The following is a 19,500-nucleotide window of genomic DNA, read 5'->3' as shown; positions in this document are numbered from 1 at the left end:
AACTCAGGGATTTCAGGCTGGGGGAGCTCAGCACTGTGGATCTCAGGGCTCCGGCCCCCGCCCAGCAGCAGAGCTGCATCCAAAGAGAGCCTCACTGTGCAAGTATGAAGCTGTGGCGCAGCAGGAACTCGCCCTGCTGAGAACACACAGGCTCTGTCTCGCTGCCTGATCCTGCACAAACCAGGTAACGTGTTCCTGGCGCCTGACCACAGCCTGCCTGCTGCCGAGCTCTGGGCCTGACACAACAGCATTGTGCAGCAAGACAGAGAGTGGATTCCCAGGGCGTTAATCACTCCCCCCAGTCTGCATGCATGCATGCTCAGCACACACTAACATTACCTTCATGGAAGAGTGCTTATCCCATTTTGCTATTAGCTCTGGAGTGTGTCTGGTCCAGCGTGGGCTGATGGAAGCAGGGACCAGAATGAAATGATGGCTATTAACTCTGTTACAATATTGTTTTGAGATCTTCAGCACAGACTGGGTCAGCCAAGAAATGGCATTTGCACACAGACTGACAATTTCTTCTATCCCTGCTCTTGCAGCTGAAATTGTGCAGGGTAAGAAATCCCAAATAACGGACTCACCAGCATCAAATGTAATCGTCAGGCACTTGCTAGAAGTACCATCACTTAGACGGAGGCAGGACTACAAAAGATGCTGAAGCAAGGATTTTAAGAGATAAGGCAGCAATGTGAAGAGGCCATTTAGGCTGATTACAAGAAGTATTAACAGCCCCAGTAAAAAGGGAGACCCAAAGGGTTTGAGGGCAGCTAATCCACTCCTATCCCAAAGCACTGCTCAGACTATGAGATAAAAAACAGTAACGGGGGGATGCCACAAATTAAGCAGCAAGGAAACCAAACTTAACAGGTGCTATTGCCACTTGTTTCTCCACTAAATAATACATTCCAGCTTCTCACTCAAGAAGCAGCACTGTTAGAACTGACTATGCAGAGTATGACTTCATTGTAACTGAAAAACTAACATTTCACCAAGCAGACCAAAATATGCCATGTGGGCATCCACAGGCATGAAGCATTTGCACAACAGGGACAAGTGGATTCTTGTCCAGTGGGTCTCTCAATCTCTGTAAGAACTTTAGAACCTGCATGAGCAGTAGACCAGGAATGGTCATATTCCCAGAAATGTACAAAGACAAGTTTGTCACAAATTATTAGAGAAATTAATATTAAAAACATTAAACAAATGCTGTCGATGATCTTAAAAATTGCAAAACACCTTGCATTTTACCTAGGTCTTTTTGTACCCCCTTCCACTCATTGTAGCTCAGTGTCTGTTCACTGAAAACACAATCCACCCCCAGTGACAGAGACACCCCTCAGTTCAGTGCATCCTTCAGCTGCTGGAGGACTGGCAAGAGATCTGCTGCAGCTCTTGCTGTACTCTAGGCTGCAGGATTAGTACCCAGCACACAGTGGGAGGAACCAGCAGTTATGCTTGGCTTCTCACACCACTGTGTCAAGAACAGAAGCTTACTAACTACATACTAAACATTTCTACCTTTTTTCTCCGTTCCTCCTTGTGTTCTCCAAATCTGGACAGCCCTCCTTCCCTGCTCCATACCCCAGTGCATCTGCACAGCCTGCACTGTCCTCATTCACACTTCTAGGAGAGGACATTACCTGCACAGTAGCATGCCCTGACTACTCCCACCAGCCTTCAGAGCTGAGGCCACCCACACTCCCTCTCCCTGCTCAGAGCAGAACATGTTGCTCTGTAAAGCTCCCTGAGGTCCCTGCTCGCCTGCACATTCCTGGGTGGAATAAACAATACCCCGTTGAGCCAGGCTGCCTGGGCCCCAGCTGGAGATGGTGCCAATGCAGGGACTTTGGCTCCAGCAAATGCTGAGCTGATCCTGTGAATCCCAACAGAATGGATAACGCAGCAAGCAGGGAAAACCCCCAACTGATGGTGCTGAGGAGAGGAGCTTTCTCCCACCAGGGAAGGCTGATCACTGCAGCTTCTTGATAGGACACGCTGCTTGTCTCAGCAGATCCCAGAGTCCCCCAGCTGAGCTTCACAAAGCGGGAAACATGAGAACTCTTCTGCACTCCACCTCCTAACGCCACATAGCTCCCAGGAGGAAGAGGAATCTTCTCACTCTAAAAAGAAATAGCTTCTTTTGCTTTGTCTGTGACCTGATATATCAAAAATCATGGATTACGAATACATTTTTGGTTGGATCACTGACCTCCAAAGAACCAGGACTATCAAGTAAAGGGCTGCTTAAGCAAGCTCCGGCCTCCCACCACACCTGTGTGGCACAGGAGCTCTGCAGTATACCAAACAAGTCATTCAAACCACTACTTCTCTCCAGCTGGGCTCTGGCTGTCAGTGTTCTTACCTGCTCCGTTGCAGGACGTGTCTGAGGACAGGCCGGTGGTATTTGTGTGGGTCAAGAGTGGCGTGGCAAGGAAGCAAGAGGAGCTCGTGCTGAGCCAGATGGCAAGCAAATGACAATTATCTGGAAACTAGAGCACAGCATCAATTTTTAATGCAAAGCAGAACACCTTGCCACAACATATGAGCAAGATGACTGTGATGGATATTTAATCTCTGGCAGTGGGTTGCCAAGCATGCAAAGGCCAGAACACCAGCTTGGGGACCAGAGTTTCCCAAATTCTGTATGCTGCGGCAGCACACACCTTACAGACTGTGTTACAAAGTCCTGTCTTCTCCCACCCCAAGGTACATGGTTGTGTCTTTTCCCAGTTTTGCAGACTGGCTAAAATTATACAACTTAGAATAAGGAACAGACAAAACCCCAAGAGCAGAATCACCATTGATATGCAGTATCTGTGGCTGGGCTACAGGTGGTAAGTAGCATACAATTACAAAATTAGTCATTACACCTTGAGTACATATTCAAAACAAGTTGAACTGGGACTACAAGGACATTCCTTAACCAGTACTGTAGCACTTGATTTTGCACCCTGAACAATATTCTTCAAAATAACTTTTGGACAGAAACCCAGTATGATTCTTTGGCTGCTGGGTGGGGAGTCCAGAAATTTGGAAATTACTTGTAATTTTGACTTGGAAACTCTGTTCTTTGCTCGCCACGATTCCTGTTCTGTACTGTATCTGCAAAGAACCTCAATCCTCAGCAGGTACTCTGCTGCTACCTGGACCTTTTCCTTTCAGAGTCCCTGGGTGCTCCTGAGAAGGAAGCAATAAATTTCATCTCCCCACAGAAAAGTTCTAAAAATAAGACAAAGTAAAAACTGTGTCATTCAGAAGTGGGGTTGAGTAATGTGATTAGAAATATATTTCTGCTAGAGGTTGAAGGGAAATTATCAGTTAAGGCAGTGAAGTGCTGAGGTAAGCACAAGTCAGGCTGTCCCACCTAAGGTTACATCACCACTGTCACAAAGTCCGTCTGAGGTCACCTACTGCAGGGACACCTCATCTGCACTCAGAACCCCAAGAGGTCACACAGCCATGGTTCCCATGACAGCTGGCAGAGGTGGTGCCCTGTAAAGCTCTAAGAATCACTCCTTTCCTCTGCCCCTACTGCTCAGCTCCTCCCATCCCATTATCAACAGTGCTTTAAAACTGTTGTATGTTCAAGCTAGTTTTTAATGTCACTGCTAAATTCTAAGCGGAGCAGCTGGAGAGACAACTGAAACCTTTGGCCCTGAGAGAAGAGAGGATCTCACGAACGGAAAGTGGAGGCCAGCTCAGAGACGTGGGCACTCTCGGCGCTATGGAGGCCTCACACATAAGCAGGACGCATTTAGACACTGCCCAGCACGACTCACAGCCAGAGTGAGTCAAGATGAGGGGGATGAGAGTGACGTCTTGTAGCACGGTACTGAGGCTGTATTTGGCAAAGTATCTGCAAAACTGCAAATTCTGTATCTATGAACTCTTTCAGATGAAGAAATAAAATCTCAGTGGAAGCAGAGGCAAGGGGAAAGAAAGCCTTTCTTCTTTCAGAAGAAACTGAAAGTTGTGGAATCATGAAAAACATCAACGCAGACATTTATGCGTATGACACAACTGCAGGCTTCCTAGGTACTACAGAAAGAATGAAAGGCCAGAAGTAGAGAGAGAATTTCAAACAGCAGGAACAGCAGCAGAGATGTTTGAACCCAAAGGCCAGATTACATCAAGGAGAGGATCGGCTGAGGTACCACTTAAGGTCAGCAAAGGGACAGCGGAGGAGCAGCAGCTGCCTCTCAGACTATTCTGAGGGTGACCCAAGCCTACATCCCTTGACGGCCACTGGAGGAGACACCTCCAGTGTCAAGGCAATGGGGCCAGGCTGCCAGTGTTGCAAGAGGGATTTGTGTTTGCAAGAGTGAAAACAAACAGGGAATTCTTTTAAGTTTCTCTTTTCAGGCTGCCTTGAACCGAATGAATGCCCTTGGAGGAGCAGCCGGGAAAGGCACAGTGCTGCAGCCTTGAGCTTCTGCTCTCTGTGTACAACCACTTGTGCCACCCTCACGGGTGCAAAAACTCCAGACTCCCGCTGCCAAACCACTGTGGGACAGCCACATAATTTCTAAAGGGCCAGGTGCTCTCCTGCAACAAGCTATCCAGGCAACACCAGCCACCACCAGCTGCCTGCCTGCCTGGGGGTGACCACCCGGTTTAGCACTGCCTGAACAGACACGGCTTGAGAGACCACAATCACAAAGTGCAATGTGGGGAGCAGACGGGCGGCTCCCGCGGTATCGCACAGCTGCTCCACGCTGCCCAGGTGCCCGAAGTGCTCCCAGAGCAGGGCGTGCAGTGGGACGGGGCACAGCGAGCACCCAGCTGGGCACGCAGGGCTGGAGGGCCACACGCTGCCCTGGCGCGGCTGGCACGAGGGGAGCGCACCCACCCGAGCTCGCAGCACCCCAGCCCGGGGCAGCCGCCGCCGGCCAGCGCGGCCCAGGGCAGCCCCGGCACAGGCAGCCCCCGTGCCCGCGGCCAGCGGGGCCCGGTGCGGAGGGCGGGAGGCGACGGCGGGCCGGGGGCAGGGCCGCGCCGGGGCCCGGCGGAGGCGCAGGCCAGGGGCGGCCGCGGGATGGGGGGAGGCCGGCGGGGCAGCGGCCAAGCCGGGCAGCGGCAGGCGGGGAACGCCCGACTCCTCTCGGCCGCTCCGGCGGGTCCCTACCTTCTCCCGGCCCGCTCCGGGCGCTGCGGCCGCTCCGGCCCTGGGGGTCCCGCTCCCGCCTCCGCCCTCCCGCCCGCCCGCGGCCGCCCAGCCCCGCCCGGGCCCCGGCCGGCCCGGCCCCCAGCGCCGCCCCGCTGCCTCCGCCCGGCCCGGCCCGGCGTGGTGCCGCTGGGAAGGCGGAGCTGCTCCGCGGGGCCGGCCCGCAGCCTGGGGAGCCCGGGACTGCCGGTGACGTGGGGGCTTCGCCCTGTGCAGCACCGCACGGCCCCGGGCTGCGAGGCATTCCCCCCGGCGGCCTACGGGGCCAGCCCGCCGCGGTGCCCACCATGGGGTGCAGCCCTCGCCGGGCTGGACACGGCACTCGTACGCCATGCACCGAGCCAGGCTGCTGGCAGAGCACCCGGGAGCCCGGCAGGCAGCTGCCTGTGCAAACCCTCTTCTGCTTCCCCACAGAGCGCTGCCGCCTCGCACACACTGCCGGGGCTCCCCTTCCCGCTGCTGCCTTGTGGGAATCTCGCTGCCTGCTTGGCTTTGGCAGCAGCTGACGAGTGGGTCTACACTGTCCATCTGGTGCAGTCTCAGCTTTGCCGCTAGCAGCCTCCTTGGCTGCTTAGATACATTGTAAGATCGTGCCAAAGCATTAAGATGGAGAAAAACAAATAGCTCCCCAGCAGAAATCCATGATGGAGAGGGCCAGTTTGTGCATCACAGAGGATCTGCATACAAAGTATAGAAGGTCCCGCGCTGGATTTCCTGGCAGGCTAAAAAAAGCCTCCATGCCCCAAGGGATACCATCCCTCAGCAACACGTAAAGCCCGGAACCTCTAAATCCCCCTGAGCAGTTACCACTGTTTGGCACTTGTTTGTGCATTTAGCTACAGTTCTCCATAGCAACCACACAGATCTCAGCTTGACTTGCCACCAGCCAGGAGCGGGTGAGCAGAACGCGTGGCATGCCGGCTCTCTGAGTCGTGTTAGTACGTGCACAGGCTGGGTGCTGATTCGCGTCTGTTCTCCTGAGGTGGGGACCCACACTGCTGCCTTGGCATGATGCCGTGGGCAGGGGGCCTGAAGCTGCACAGGTGCTCTATTCCCTGCAGGTGTGGTTGCTTGTAGACGGTTTCTTGGTGCTGAAGAAAGGACACCAGCTCCCGCCACAGGGCTCTAGATGTCCTCTGACCCAAAGTTTCTGTTGTTCTTGCCTGCCAAAGAAGTTTATGAGTGATTTTCATCATCTCAATCCCTCCTGCAGCCTTTCAGGTCACTGCCATGACCAACTCTCTCTTGCTGACATCCCCATCCAAGCTGCTTAATTTTTCTTTGAGTTCACTTATTTGTATTTTCCCAGATAGAGAAATGAGAAGGCATTGCATGCAGAGCTCTAATCTGCCCTCTTGGTTTTCCCAAGATCCTCACGGTTTTGCTTATAAGAATTTTGGTTCACTTTCCTGGGCCTAGCTTCACTTTATTTAAATGTTTTCCAGTGTGTGCATAGTTCTGGTCCTTTCATCTCAGAAAGGGTAATAGAGAGTGGAAGAAGGTTTGAAGGCAAGCAGTAAGGATGCTCAGAGACATGGGAACAGACTGTAGTGAAAGTACAGTAATCACTGTAGTGACTATACAGTGAAAAACTGTAGGCTGGAACTCTTGAGCTTGGTAGAAGGATGTATGGTAGGGAAGAGGTCTACAAAATCATGAGTGGCCCAGAGAAGATGGGGAGGGTTGACTGTTAGCTGTGTCTTTTGACACAATCCTGTCAACTGTTTTTGCCTTGATTGAAGCCTAAGAAATCCCTATCTGGCAGATGTTACATCCAAAGGTTGTGCCCTTTTTAGCCCAACCTTCTTGCAACACTGGGGGCAAAGCTCATGGCACGTGATTGAGGGGTGTCCTAAAAAATCCTGCCTCGGGAACGTTTTGTAACCATGTTTTCACGTGGAGAGCTCAGCCACAGCCAAGTGGAGCTCTACCAAATTGTTCAACACAAAAATATTCAGAGCTGGGAGGAAAATGAACTGGACAAATCCCAGCCCAGAGAGAGAGACATCCAGAGGGTTGTATATTGCAGGAACCCTTTTGTAGGGGAAACACTTGTGACTGAGACTAATTTTTCTGCTGCACTGCCAACCCCACAGCAGCCTGCAAGGGTGACTGATGTGGCCTCTGGAGCTGGTTGTCCTGTTCAAGGGAAGGAGTCTCCCTACTCTGACCCTGCCCTGAAGACTGGAATTGAGACAGTCCCATGTTTTCTAGTCCAAGACTGCTTTTACTGCTAGGGTTAGGGTTCCACCTAGGGTTAGGGTTCTGAAAACCACAAAGCCCAGAACCCTAACCCTAGGTCTGGCAGTAATAGCAGCCTTGGGCTAAAGTTGGTTCCAAGGAAAAAGCTGTGGAGGTAGCCATGTTGTGGCTGTTTTGCACTCCCCTTGGGATGCCTTTTGCAGCTGCAGTGTGCCTGGAGCTCTGGGCTTTGTGGTTTTCAGAACCCTAGGCCTAGCAGTAAAAGCAGCCTTTTCAAGTGTCCTTACCTGAGGGCAAAGCACAATACTTGCACCCCCCAGAGGACTATTGTTCATGTGCTCCTTTTCTGAGCGCAGCCTACACCAAGGACTGGATTCATCATCCTTGGTATACACTCGTGGCATTTCATGTGGGCTGTAGCAACAGTCCAGGAATAAAGGGAGCAGAGCTCTCTGATATGGAGCAAGTGCAGGAGAAAAACTCAGCACCCACAGACACAATGCCCAGGGAAGTGTAGCCCAGGCTCACTTTGTTCTGAATGACTTCACAATTTGCTCAGGGATTAAATACTTCCTTGTTTAATAATTTGGGCTAGTTTCATGCTGAACTGTTGGAAAGTTCACTGGCTGGAGTGATCAGCCAGGCCTCATGTAAACGGCTTCCCCAGCTCTCAGCCAAATGAGCTGTCCTCATCTTTGGGTCCCCCTGCGGGTGGCTCTTGGCACCACCTTCTTCTGAAGGGCTTTGTTGTTCATCCGTGTGCCTGAGGTTTTACGCTCCGCAGGCTTCCTCACTGCTTCTTGTTTGAGCTGGAAATGCACCTGGAGAAAGAATAAAGATAACTGCATTTAACACAGTGTATGTGCTCTGCCTGACCTGCCTCTACCTTCGAAGGGACTCTGGGGCCAAGTCAAACAATAAGGGGTCTCAGCCATCGTTAAAGGAAATCAGTTCTTAAAGCAGCTGCAAATTTTTTTCCTCCTGTGGAAAATGTACTAACAATGAACTACGTTTCTTATGCAGAGTTGCTCCTGTGGCTATGTGATGTCCTAGGATGGTTTGGAAGATGAGCTGTGAATGGCAAGGGACTGAGCTATGTCCTTTATTCTCCTTTTCTCACCAGAGAGTGGACACATAGCATTGCTTTGCATCTCTGAGAGTATTTAATACAGAGGATGGTTTAAGACAAACAGTTCTTTTAAGCATCTTGTTAGCTTAATCAGTCTTTCAGCAACCAGTCCTCCCAGTGGACCCAGGCAAAAAAATTTCAGGAAAAAAACCTCCATCCACTACAGCCACACAAGCAGTACAAGAGGGAGAAGGGGACAGGGAGTGTGCAAAACACAGCATCAGATAAATGGGGAATAGGGAGGCCATACAGAAAGGTGAAACTGGAATGGGACTGCATGGGCTTCTTGGGGGAGGGATGGGGTGAAGAGTGAGTATGGGAGGTGTTGCAGAAATGGGAACTGGAGGCTGGAAAAGGAGGGCTGCTGTGAGAGGAGATATGCAAGAATCAGACCATCAGGGAACAAATCAGTCTTCTACAGTAACACAGTAAAAAGAAAATCTGTTTTAAAAAGGAAACCCAAAGAGCTGGGTGCTTAACCTAGCAAAACAAAGGATTGGGCTTGACAGCTCCCTATAAATATACTAGGGAATAAACACCAGGCAAGAAAATGAGCTATTTAAAGCACAACATTGGCATAAGAACAAATAGGCAAAAACTGACCATAAATAAATTTAGTACGAAAATTAGAAGGTTTCTAATCCTGAGAAGAGGGCAGCTCTGGAAGAACTTCAGAGGCTGGGCAGGGTGGGATGAAGCGATGGAAGGTGGGAGAACAACCACAGTGTATTTACAGCAGAGCCTGACCAGTGTACATAGAGTGAAGCAAATGATGTGCCAGGATGCCACAGATGGGGGGGGGGGTTAGGGCAGTCCTGCTGGTCTCTTGAGGAGCCTGCATCTGTGGTTCCACCATGTTCACAAGGCAGCAACAGGGGCAGGGATCACCACCCACTGTTTTTACAACCAATTTCTAGCTGTCCAGCCAGCTCTCAGAAAGGTGCTGTAGGAGACACACCAGTGACTCAAGAACACTTCATTTCCTGAAGGTGCTTGGCTGCTCTTTGTTTGCACTCAGTTCCCATTTGTCTCTGGTGCTCTCAGCAAAAAGAAAGGCAGACTTCAGCCTCTTGCTATGAGTTTGATAACATGTTTGGTCTCAGGCAGAATGTAGATGATAGCAGCGTGCTGAAACCCACAAAGCTGGAGGAGTAACTGAACCTAGGCTGTCTCTACATCATCTCATCCTGGAGAGTGAAGAGGATGGAGGGAGAGCTGAAGAGCAGCAGTCCCAGCCAGCCAGGAGATCTCCAATGGCCAAGAGGCAGAAGGACACAGAAGCTGGTACGGGAGCCCAGTGCAGCTGCAAGGCCTCAGTAAGGAATTGAGAGGCACATGGCATTGTCTTCACTCTGTTCACTGCTGTGAGCTGTGTGGAGCCTTGTCTGCTGAAACAGATAATCTACAGCCTCTGGAAATGCTCTACATCCTATCTCCTTTCTCTGCTGCTCACTAGACATCCCCCACCACATTTCTTTCTCCCTGGGGTGAAGATATTTTGAGAAACCCTTGTGACTATGCAGCCTGACTCACCAATGAAGGTGCAGCTGGGCCCACTGTTGTTGTGACTGTCAGGGGCTGGTACCCCTCTGCAGAGGCTGTGACAGTGTAAGTGCCAGGCAGCAGCAGCCGGAAATAATCTCCCATATCACCTGGAACACAAGGTAGGAAAAGAAAGCATTCAGGATGTGCAGGGAGCAAAGCATAAGGCATACCAGTAATTCTCACTGAGTTACTTCCTCTAGGGTGTGTAGCCTTCAAAACCCAGATTTTTTTTTCCCAAATCTGCTGGCTATCTCAAGGCTGGATTCACACTGGTATACTGCAAGTGATGTCTCATTAGTGCAATGGAGAGGTCAGTCTGCAAGTAAAAGCCAAATAAAAGGGGACTGTACAGCAGCATTGCCTGTGTAGGGAGGATGCAAAGCTGAGCACTCACCAGTCAGATGACAGCAGACCCAAGGACAATCACAGCTCCAGTCTGACTCCTTATGCATAACACAATCTAATTCCCACCATACACAATTTTGCCACGTTTAGGTTAGCAGGTTTTAGTTGCTCATTAGCTCAGCTGCTCCCTGACTCCCTGCATAAGAAAGCCTCAGAAGCACTTTAACAGACTGTGCTCTGGTGTGCTTAGGGACAGGGTATGATCAACAGTGAAGTAACACCACATTATGGATCACTTTGGAAATCTGAGTATAATCCCATCTATGTAACTGGATAGGTATTGCAAATTGCTTCAGAGTGGAGCTGGGAGTGCAGCTTCACCTGAATGTGGTAGAACCCTGGTACAGGGTTAGTTAGGCTGTGAAATATCCATCCTTGAGGTCAGTGAGAATTGGCTGGAGGGAGCAGTGGCTGATCAGAGCCAGTGCTGGGGAAAATCTTGCTCCAAGCTAGACAGAAGAATTCAGAGGGCCCTTGACAGCCAGTTCTTCTGCTATTTCTTCCACAGTCCCCTTTCCTATGCAGGTTGGCATAATAAGTCCCAAGTATTAGTGTTACTGACTCACAGACTTACAGCCAGAAGGAGCTTTAATGATTTCAAATCTGACCTCTGAAGAGCTATAATATCAGCTATTTTCTGCAGGCAGTCTGTAGTGTTCCATCTGCTTGGAAGAGGGTGTTCATGGAAAGGAGGTTAAAATTGGCCAGCAAGGGAGAAACAACCACAACCTGGGTAACTGTAAAGTGGCACTTAATTCTCAGTCTGGTGTGAACTTTCAGTCTTTCATCTTATTCTTTCTTTTTTCATCTTGTTCTTTGCTATCTTCTGTTTCAACTCTTTGCAGATACTTAAAGGCTTGAGTAGATTATCCCCTCAATTGTCCCTCCCAGATGAAATAGAGCTGAGTTTCTGAAGTCCTTTACAATAAGGTTTCCATTCCAGTTCTCACCTCTGTCCTTCCTAGGTGTTCCTAAGCCCACCGTGGTCAAGGATAAGGATAGGCTTATACTTCTCTAGTGTCTTTGGGAAGCAAACCATGATGGCCTCCCATAGTATAGCCTGCTGCTACTTCACTCACATATTCAGACACATAAGCAGATCGACAACCCACCAGAGGTGATGTCATGGCTGATTCCCTGGACAGAAATCACTGCTCCTGCAATGCCGTTGTTGTTCTCATCTGAGACCATCCCTTTGATGCCCTGGTGAACCTGCAGGGAGGGAGAGAGATGGATGGGTCAAGGCCCCTCCTTTGCTCAAGAGGGTATCGCCGAGAAGGGCAGAGCTTTGGGGACAACCCTACCTTTCCCTGTACCCTTGGTGATCCTGGTTGTCCCCACCACAGCCAGTCTAGGACACAACAGTTTCCCCAAAGACCACCAACAAGAGCACCCCATGATCTCCATAACCAACTCTCTTCCACTCCTGGTGCCTACTGGTCCCCTATCACCAGGGCCGATGGGGATCTGCAGAAGGGTGTAGGTCTCAGGACTGTCCCTTTACCTCTTCAATGAAAGCAACAAGGGCCTCCCGGTTGGCCATCCACTGCCTCTCCAGGTCCTCCTCAGGGGGAAACTTATTGCAGCTTAGCTCCAGGGTGATCTCAAAGCAGTTGGTGTAGAGGTAATTGAAGTCCTGCATACCTGGAAGAGAAGAATACCCTATGGCCAGGGCATGGCTCCCTTCCTATTCCTATGTCCCAGTCATCCTGGCCCATCTTTCTTTGACCAGAACCATCTCACTCTCCTCTCTGCACCACAGGTGCAGCCTCCTCCCTGCATGACAGCACAACTAGAGCCTTCTCCACCCATACAGCTCTCTCCTTGTAGCTGCCAACTCTCTCTTCCAGCTGGATCATTCATTAACCCCCCTTCAGAAGCCCAGGGAGGTTTGGTACCACAGGGGGCCTATATATCTCTTCCAGTTCCTTTTCAATCTTTTGTCTAGTCTTATGTGTTGATTTTTCAGTTTCCTCACTGCACCATTTTTAATGAGATTTTTCAGGAACTAGCAGCTGCCTTCCCTTTGGTCACAGTTTTGGGTTTTGATGGAATTACACCATAGGATTTTCAAATACACTAGCAGATTAATGTTTCCTTTGTCTAGAAGCACATAGGATGAAGGTCTCTGCAGACCTTGGCTTTTTCTGTGGCTCTTTCCCAAGCCACTTCCTGGTCTGAGATACAAACCACCAGAATGGTGTCTAGTAATGGGCACAATCCTATTGCCATAGTCCTTCCCCAACCCATCCTGTCCTGAGGTTTCTTGTCTATCCCTTCACCTCTTTTAGCTGTGGGGGGGTGCTCACTGGCCCAGTCCTTACCTTTGCTGAGTGAGTACCAGGATGCCCCATTTGTGATGCCATCAGCAAAGTAGTCCCCGCAGTTCCAGCCCCGATGCATCCAGCTGTGGGCATATGAGTAGGTCTTGGCCAGCTAGAGGGAGAGCAGCCAGTGGTCACTGCTCCAGCCCCACATGGCTGGAGAACCTGCCTGGCTCTGGACAAAACATGCTCCCTCCTTTGCTGAAGACCATGGGAGGGAAGTCAGACAGGAGAGAGTTCCTGCATTTTACTGCCACAAAATACAACACGAGGTGCCCAGGACCTCTACAAGACTACAAGGCAGAGCAGTAACCTGGCAGGCTGGAAGCTTGTTGATGGCAAAAGGGCTTCTGCCCTGCTCATACTGAAAAGAGAGCGAGCAGAAGGCACTGGACCTATATGGGGACACTTGGCCCCACACAGCAAATGGCACTAATAGAGGAAAAAGCTATATGAAGAAAAGCAACCAGTATCAGTCCTGGCAAATACCAGATACATATCAGGGGAATTTCTATTAGGAAAGAGTTTGTGCAAGTTCTGGTTCTAGCAACGACTTGTTTGTTGCCCTTATTAAGATTACTGTTTATTTTTAGACATGAAGGCAGGGCTAAAACTGGGCTGCTGCATCCAAAGCCAGTCCTTTACGTAAGACACGGTTTAAGAGAGACTGGCATTTGCATTTTCTAAGGCAAACTCTATACCCTTTATTATGGTTCAGATTCCAGTGCAATATCATTCTGTTGGCAGGAAAACAGTTACTTCTCTACATTTCTGAGTCCTGAGGCCATGTGGGTATCATTAGCCTACGCCCCAGACTGCAGCATCTTGACATCTGGGTCTGAGCACAGCCGTGATCCCAGGAGGTCCTGACAAGCCCCTGCAGATTCTGCTTCCAGAAAAGGCTGGACTCCATCTTGGACTTATTTTTCTCATTAACTGTTCTGAGGCAGACTTACTTTTTTCTTATGCTGGGTATTTCCTAATGGAAGCAGTGACTGAAGGCATTGTTTTCTGGGATAATGAAGAAAAACCACAAGCTTCAGCTAGCACTAACAGGATCAACAGCACAGACTCATTCATTCTCTGCTGTCTGCTTATGCTCCTGGAGCTCTTGCTGTTTGTTGTAGTTGCTCTTTGCCATCCATAAGCCCCTGCTGGGCACCCACCTCCTTTATCTTGGTATCAGCAGGCTCCCAGTCAGCTCTCTAGGAATAAAACCCCTATGCATTCTAAGATGGTGTGTCAAAGCTGAGTGCAGCTTCCAGCTTTGGAAGAGCAGGTTGTTATTGAGTATACCAGTGGTATTTGGGTTATGGGAAAACCAAGCCCGTACAAGGAGGGGGCCCCTGAGAGTTAAGCATGGCCTGTCCCTGTGGTGGGACTGTCCTGACCTGGCTCCCGAGCCAGTGGCTGGCAGAAATGCTGTAGTCTACTAATGATTATTTCCAACACGTTTCTTGGCTCAGCTCCTGCATGATGCAGTGACCAGAGCTCCCATCCAGCCCTAGCTCAGCACCCTTTGCCCAGCGTGGCCGTGCTCACCTTCTGAAACAACTTATCGTCAGGGGTAGGCGTGTTGACCGTGCGCCGGTGGCTCCTGAACCGCTGATCCTGGGATTTGTCATAGGGGTAATTTGCCACCACTGCTCCACCGTGCAGATTGGCCGAGAGCACAAAGTTGTAGCTGCTGATCCACTGGATCACAGCCAACGTCTCTGGCTCCACCTGTAAGGAGAAGAGAGAAGGAGACAGGGAAGAGACCACTGTGCCAGCTGCTGCTCCATGCCAGGCTGTGGTGTGATTGACCATATCAGACCCTGTCCTGCAATGTGTCTGCTACAGCTCTTGCAGCTTCCTTTGTTCTCCACCAACTGCCCTGATACACAAAGCAGCTCCCCCAGCTAAGCCCCAAAACCTGAGGCACAGGTGTTAGCCAGCATGTGCCACCTCCTCTGCCCTGTGCATTGCAGCCTGCTCTCCCAAGCTGGTTGCGAGGTCAGCCTCTCCTGGCAGAGGGGCAAGATGTGATATGGGACCAGACTGCATCGTTTCTCTGCGGGCAGAAGGCTCAGAGAAGGAAACAAGCACTATGCAAGCCAAAGGGCAGTGTATTTGCTTGCATGCTGAGACACTCTAAGAGGATGCTGTAGCCCTCACGGTATCCCAGACTGGTACCTGGCTTTTCCAGTTGTCAGGCAGTGGGATGTGGTGATTTGGCCCACTGATTTCCCTGCTGTAGTACATGAGTGTGTTGAGGTCAGGGAAGTTGCGGTTCAAGTCCACTCCATTGGCATTGTTCCTCCCTGTCAAGTACCCGTTGCTGTCTGGGCCCTGTGGGGCAAAGATGCATCACAGGGGTGAGTCCAGGTTGGGTGCAGTCACGTTGGGTATCAGAGAAGCAGAGAACGGCCACTGTAAAAGCACTTCAATGCCTACAAGTTACAACATGTGTTATTGCTGGCAGGGCAATAAAGAGTATTGGCACTGACAGGGAAAATCAATAACAGTATCTTCATTTTTCAGGGTGACAGAATAAGCCACAAGACAAATAAACAATTTACTTTAGCTGAAAGAGCCACAAATATCTCCCTGAAGTCTAGAAGCACAAAGAAATGGGTGATTTTTTTTCAGGAGGACTCAGGGCCTTATTTCCACCCCCCCCATCTCTCATGTCTCTGCATGCTTATGACAGTGGCATTCAGCTGTCACTTTCCCAGTCTAGGGCTGGGGATTTGCAGTGACCCTTCTGTGACAAATAACTTCTAAGGAGAGTAAGACAGGTATAGGAAGTCTTCTCCATCATCTGCCAAGGTCACCTGTAACAGGACACATAGCACAAGCTCTCGATAAGGAGGTGACAAGCAACAACAGCAGTTGACAGGGACAAATTTGGCAAAGCATGAAAATAAAGGATACCCCCTCCTTCTAGCTGCAGTGAAGAGGATCCCAAAGGGATTTGAAGGGCTTTCTGCCCCTACCCTGGAGGAGGTGATCACTGCCTGGTACCTGCTTGGCAGCCACTTCGTACCCGTCGGGGTTCATGGAGGGCATGATGTGGATGCGCGTGTCGTGGATGAGGTGCGTGATCCGCTCGTTGCCCCGGCGGTACTCCTCACACAGGAACTCTGAGAGCTGCAGCAGCAGCTCACGGCCCAGCACCTCGTTCCCATGCATGTTCCCAACATACTTGAACTCTGGCTCCACTGGAGAGAGCAAGAGAGCGACACCATCAGCCAGGGCTGGGACGGGGGAAAGAGCAAATGCCTACCACAGGGAGGCCCAGGCAAGCCCAAGGGACACTCAATAAATGGTCTAAAATGATCCTTCCCCTTGGAAAATGCAAACCTAAGTGAGGGAGAGTTGTCTTCTTATTGCAAAAGTTCCATAACTTCTCAGTGATTTCTCACAGGCAGCTCCTCACAGCACTAACCCCCCCCCCCCCCCCCCTTCACAGCAGCACAGCCTACAAACTCTAACTCTCTTCTCAGGCTCTCCTCCAGGTTGCTTTGGGCCTTTGGAGCACACAGGAAGAGTATTTGCTGGTGGTTTGGTCTTAGGTTGGTGAAAGGCAGCACAAAAGGACCAGGGAGCACTGGCAGGATTGCCCCAGGCTGCCAGGGCCTCAGAGCTCTGGCGTAGGCGGCGGTGGAGGGGACAGACTGTTTCTCCCACCTCTGCTCTTCTACATTTGCTCTCAGTGCCCCTCACCAGCATGGTCCATTCCCAGCTCTGCATCTCTCCTTCCCCTTTACCTGCCTCCAATATCAAGGTTAAGGCCCTCCTCACCCTCAAGGGAAAAGAGCCTGGAGAAACCCTCAGCAGCTGAGCTGAATATGGATCAAACCGTCCCTCAGGCAGCTCCAGTATGACCAAAAAGGTCTCTTGCCACTGGCTTTTCTAAAATAAGGTCTCAAAATACAGACTTGGAGACCACAGGCAGACAGTGCCTGGAACAGGACTTGCTGCTTTGCTGAAGGAGAGGCAGGACATGTGAGGGACAGGTTGTGCTTTCCCAGAGGCCTTTTAAAGCAGTTACTTGTGGGAAAATAAAATGTCACATTGCAGGCTGGAGCCAGCATTGGTAGAATGAAAGACAACAGGGGAATTAAGTTAAAAAGGGAGCCTGGCTGTCACATGAAAGACTCAGGAAAAAAAAAAGTGTTGTTACAAATCCTGGCTTGCCGGATCTTGAGACTCCTATTGCACTGTGAGCTTTCTGGACACCAGCAGGGATCAGACTTGCAGTGGCAGAGTGCAGCCCTGCTGCCAGGTATGATGTCTATCATCAGGATCCTGGGGTAAAAGGCATCACATCCCCAGATTGTGAGCTGCTGCTTGCAAAAGCCCCTGTGCCTTTGCTGCATATAAAAAAAAAAAGGTCTAATTCAAGCTAAAGATTTTGCTTTTCCAAGTTTTTTGATTGCTGTGTCTCAGTGCAAGACACCAGAGGTGAGCAACATATTTTGATCTTGTTAGATTTCAGGGACATAAGAAGTGATTTAGTTAGATAATCCAGCTATAGAAAATACAGAAAAATCTTGGGCATATGTGCAGCCTTTAAAAAAAAAAAGGTTTCAGCAAGGATTCTCTGCTTTGTTGAGTCTGCAGCAGGATTTGTCAGCCTTTTTCAGTATGCAAACACCTAAACTTTATGTATATGGGCACACAAACTCTAATTACTGCATGTAAGCCCACTGACTCTGACCCATTGCTTTTCAGAGTTACTTTTCATGTCCTTCAAGGAAATCCACAGTTTTCCAAATTCCACATGCTACTCAAGCTGAAAGTACCAGCCTGACAGTGGCCCATGCTACAAGCAGGGCCACATGTCCATGCTGCCTGCCTGAGGCAGGGGGGATCTGAGTCATCTCCTACGGCCTTTCCATCTGCTTTCATGTGGTTCTGCAAGTCTAAAATCCAGTGGTGCACTGCCAGTGCCCTTTGCTCACTCTGTGCTTTGAATCAGCCCTTGATACACTGTGGAGGAACTCCAGATGCCCTCAGTGCTACGCAGGCTTCCCAGTGCTGAACAGGGCTGTCACAGAGGTAGTCAAGGTGGGAAGCCTCCCATCCTACCTCCTGGCACGCCTGAAAATGATACTATGGGCACAGGATGGGAGTAGTATGCCCCCAGAGCAGTGCTGCCAGACATGGGGTGCTGTGGGGTTTGTGGGGGCTGCTCCTCGGAGGGGGGCACAGGTTCTGCACACCCCTGCAGCCCTGCTGGCAGTTTTCCACGTGACTAGGCTGCCTGCACTTATCAGCCCCTGCGTTTAATCACATCAGCCAGGACCTGAAAAGGCAAAGATCCTGCAGAAAGCTCTGTCCTTACCTGCAGCCCAGGGACACAAGGCAGGGATGCGAGGGAGCCCTGTGTACAGCCCCCCAGCCTGGAGAGGCAGCTGCTCTCCTCACCCCCCCCAGGACACCTGGCTGCCAGCAAGGTCTGGCTCGGCAGCATCTCCAAGCTGCTCAGGCAGCAGCTCACGGGGCCATCGCTGCCAAGGTTCCACAGGGCCACGTGGCAGCAGGTGGCGATTCCCGAGACCAGCCTGACACTGGGGCTGCACTGCCCACGGGGCTGCACTGCCCACGGGGCTGCGAGCGCTGTAGTGGCCGGGCGCCCTCTCTGCTGGGGTCCCCGCTCGCTGTCCTCCTGGTTTTGCCGTCTGCAGGAGGAAGGGCCGAACACTTTCTGTCCTGTCACTACCCAGCAGCACAGGGCAGAGGGTGGATGCTGCTCTCCTCGCCTGGACAACACTGTTTTGGGAGGGAGAGCGTGGTAAGGCAGGCGGGGTGCTGGGATGGACTCGCCTGCGTTCTCGCATTAGCTTGAGCTGAAAACTCAGAGCTCCGTCCAAAGTACGCGCCTGGGCCACGCTGCAGCTCACGCAGGCACAGTGCACGGCACGGTGCATGTGTGCGGGCCGGGCGGCCGCGCCCCTGGGCCGGCTGCGGGGTCCCTGCCGGAGACCGCGCCGCCTGGCACCTGGGCACTGCCAGGAGTCCTGCCTAGAAAGGGAGATACCCTCCACCCAGCAGTGCCGCGTGGCAGGGAGCGTGCCAACTCCTCTCGGGGCCGCTGACCCCTTCCCCCCGTACTCACGGGGCTCGTGGATGCCCGGGTAGTCGCTGAACTCCAGCACGTAGAGGTGCCGGCCCTCGACGCTGCGGCCGATGCTGTAGATGCGGGTGACGTAGGGGCACTGGCTCTGCACGCGGAACAGGGCCTGCACCAGCTCCTCGTAGCGATGGTGGAGGAAGCTGAGGGCGGCCGCCCCCTCGAGCAGGAGCAGGGCTCCCACGAGGGGCCGCAGCCACCGCGCCATCCTCCCGCGGCGCCGGGCGCCCGGACCAGCTCCCAGCCTCGGCTCCCTCCCCGCCGGGAGCTTAAAGTGCAAACTCCAACCAGCTCTTTCCAGCTGCCGAGTGCCAGCCCCCTGCACCTGCGAGCGGGGGGCGGCGGGAGCGGGGCGCGCCGGGGCCCCGCGGCGCAGGAATGCTCCCCCCGCCCGCCCGGCCGGCCCCCGGCGAGCCCGCTCTCCTCCAGCGGAGAAGTTTCCCCCCGCTCCAGCTCACTTATTAACTGGACAGCAAACAGGGCCCCGCAGCCACTGGCTGTCACCGCAGAAGAAGCGCAGGGCTGGAAAACTGGCTGCGGAGGGCGTCGGGGCTGCCAAGCGCTCGGGGAGCGGCGGGCGGGGGAAAGGAGAGGAGAGGGGGCC

General features: G+C 51.9%; 2 protein-coding genes across 3 annotated transcripts in view; both read right to left on the bottom strand.

Annotated features, from left to right (window-relative positions):
* Window positions 1-5,147, bottom strand: part of DNMBP (dynamin binding protein) — a 33,925-nt gene extending 28,778 nt beyond the window's left edge. The window contains exons 1-2 of one of the 2 annotated variants that reach the window (XM_054515619.1): window positions 5,132-5,147; window positions 2,369-2,495 (exon numbers count right to left, since the gene is read on the bottom strand). The gene's annotated coding sequence lies outside the window, so the exon portion shown is untranslated. Of the gene's footprint in view, window positions 1-2,368; window positions 4,031-5,131 lie in introns of those variants that run through there. The other variant, XM_036385848.1, reaches the window with a different exon arrangement.
* Window positions 5,148-7,934: 2,787 nt separating this feature from the next.
* CPN1 (carboxypeptidase N subunit 1) lies at window positions 7,935-19,500 on the bottom strand. Its single transcript, XM_036386251.2, has 9 exons — window positions 18,882-19,500; window positions 15,782-15,978; window positions 14,951-15,106; window positions 14,318-14,500; window positions 12,776-12,887; window positions 11,956-12,095; window positions 11,564-11,663; window positions 10,035-10,153; window positions 7,935-8,193 (listed from the first exon to the last, which is right to left on the bottom strand). Exons 1-9 carry the CDS (start codon window positions 19,102-19,104, stop codon window positions 8,062-8,064), a joined length of 1,362 nt encoding a protein of 453 aa, XP_036242144.1. The 5' UTR covers window positions 19,105-19,500; the 3' UTR covers window positions 7,935-8,061.

Source organism: Molothrus ater, chromosome 8 (genome assembly GCF_012460135.2).
Source record: "Molothrus ater isolate BHLD 08-10-18 breed brown headed cowbird chromosome 8, BPBGC_Mater_1.1, whole genome shotgun sequence".
Classification (NCBI taxonomy): domain Eukaryota; kingdom Metazoa; phylum Chordata; class Aves; order Passeriformes; family Icteridae; genus Molothrus; species Molothrus ater.
This window is presented reverse-complemented; position numbering and strand designations above follow the sequence as displayed.

Excerpts from the sequence above, each read along its gene's own strand:
- CPN1 (XM_036386251.2), bottom strand. The coding sequence starts at position 19,104 with ATGGCGCGGTGGCTGCGGCCCCTCGTGGGAGCCCTGCTCCTGCTCGAG. Across the intron at positions 15,979-18,881 it reads CCCGGGCATCCACGAGCCCC|TGGAGCCAGAGTTCAAGTAT; the intron begins GTGAGTACGGGG and ends TGCTCTCTCCAG. Across the intron at positions 15,107-15,781 it reads ACGAAGTGGCTGCCAAGCAG|GGCCCAGACAGCAACGGGTA; the intron begins GTACCAGGCAGT and ends TTTGCCCCACAG.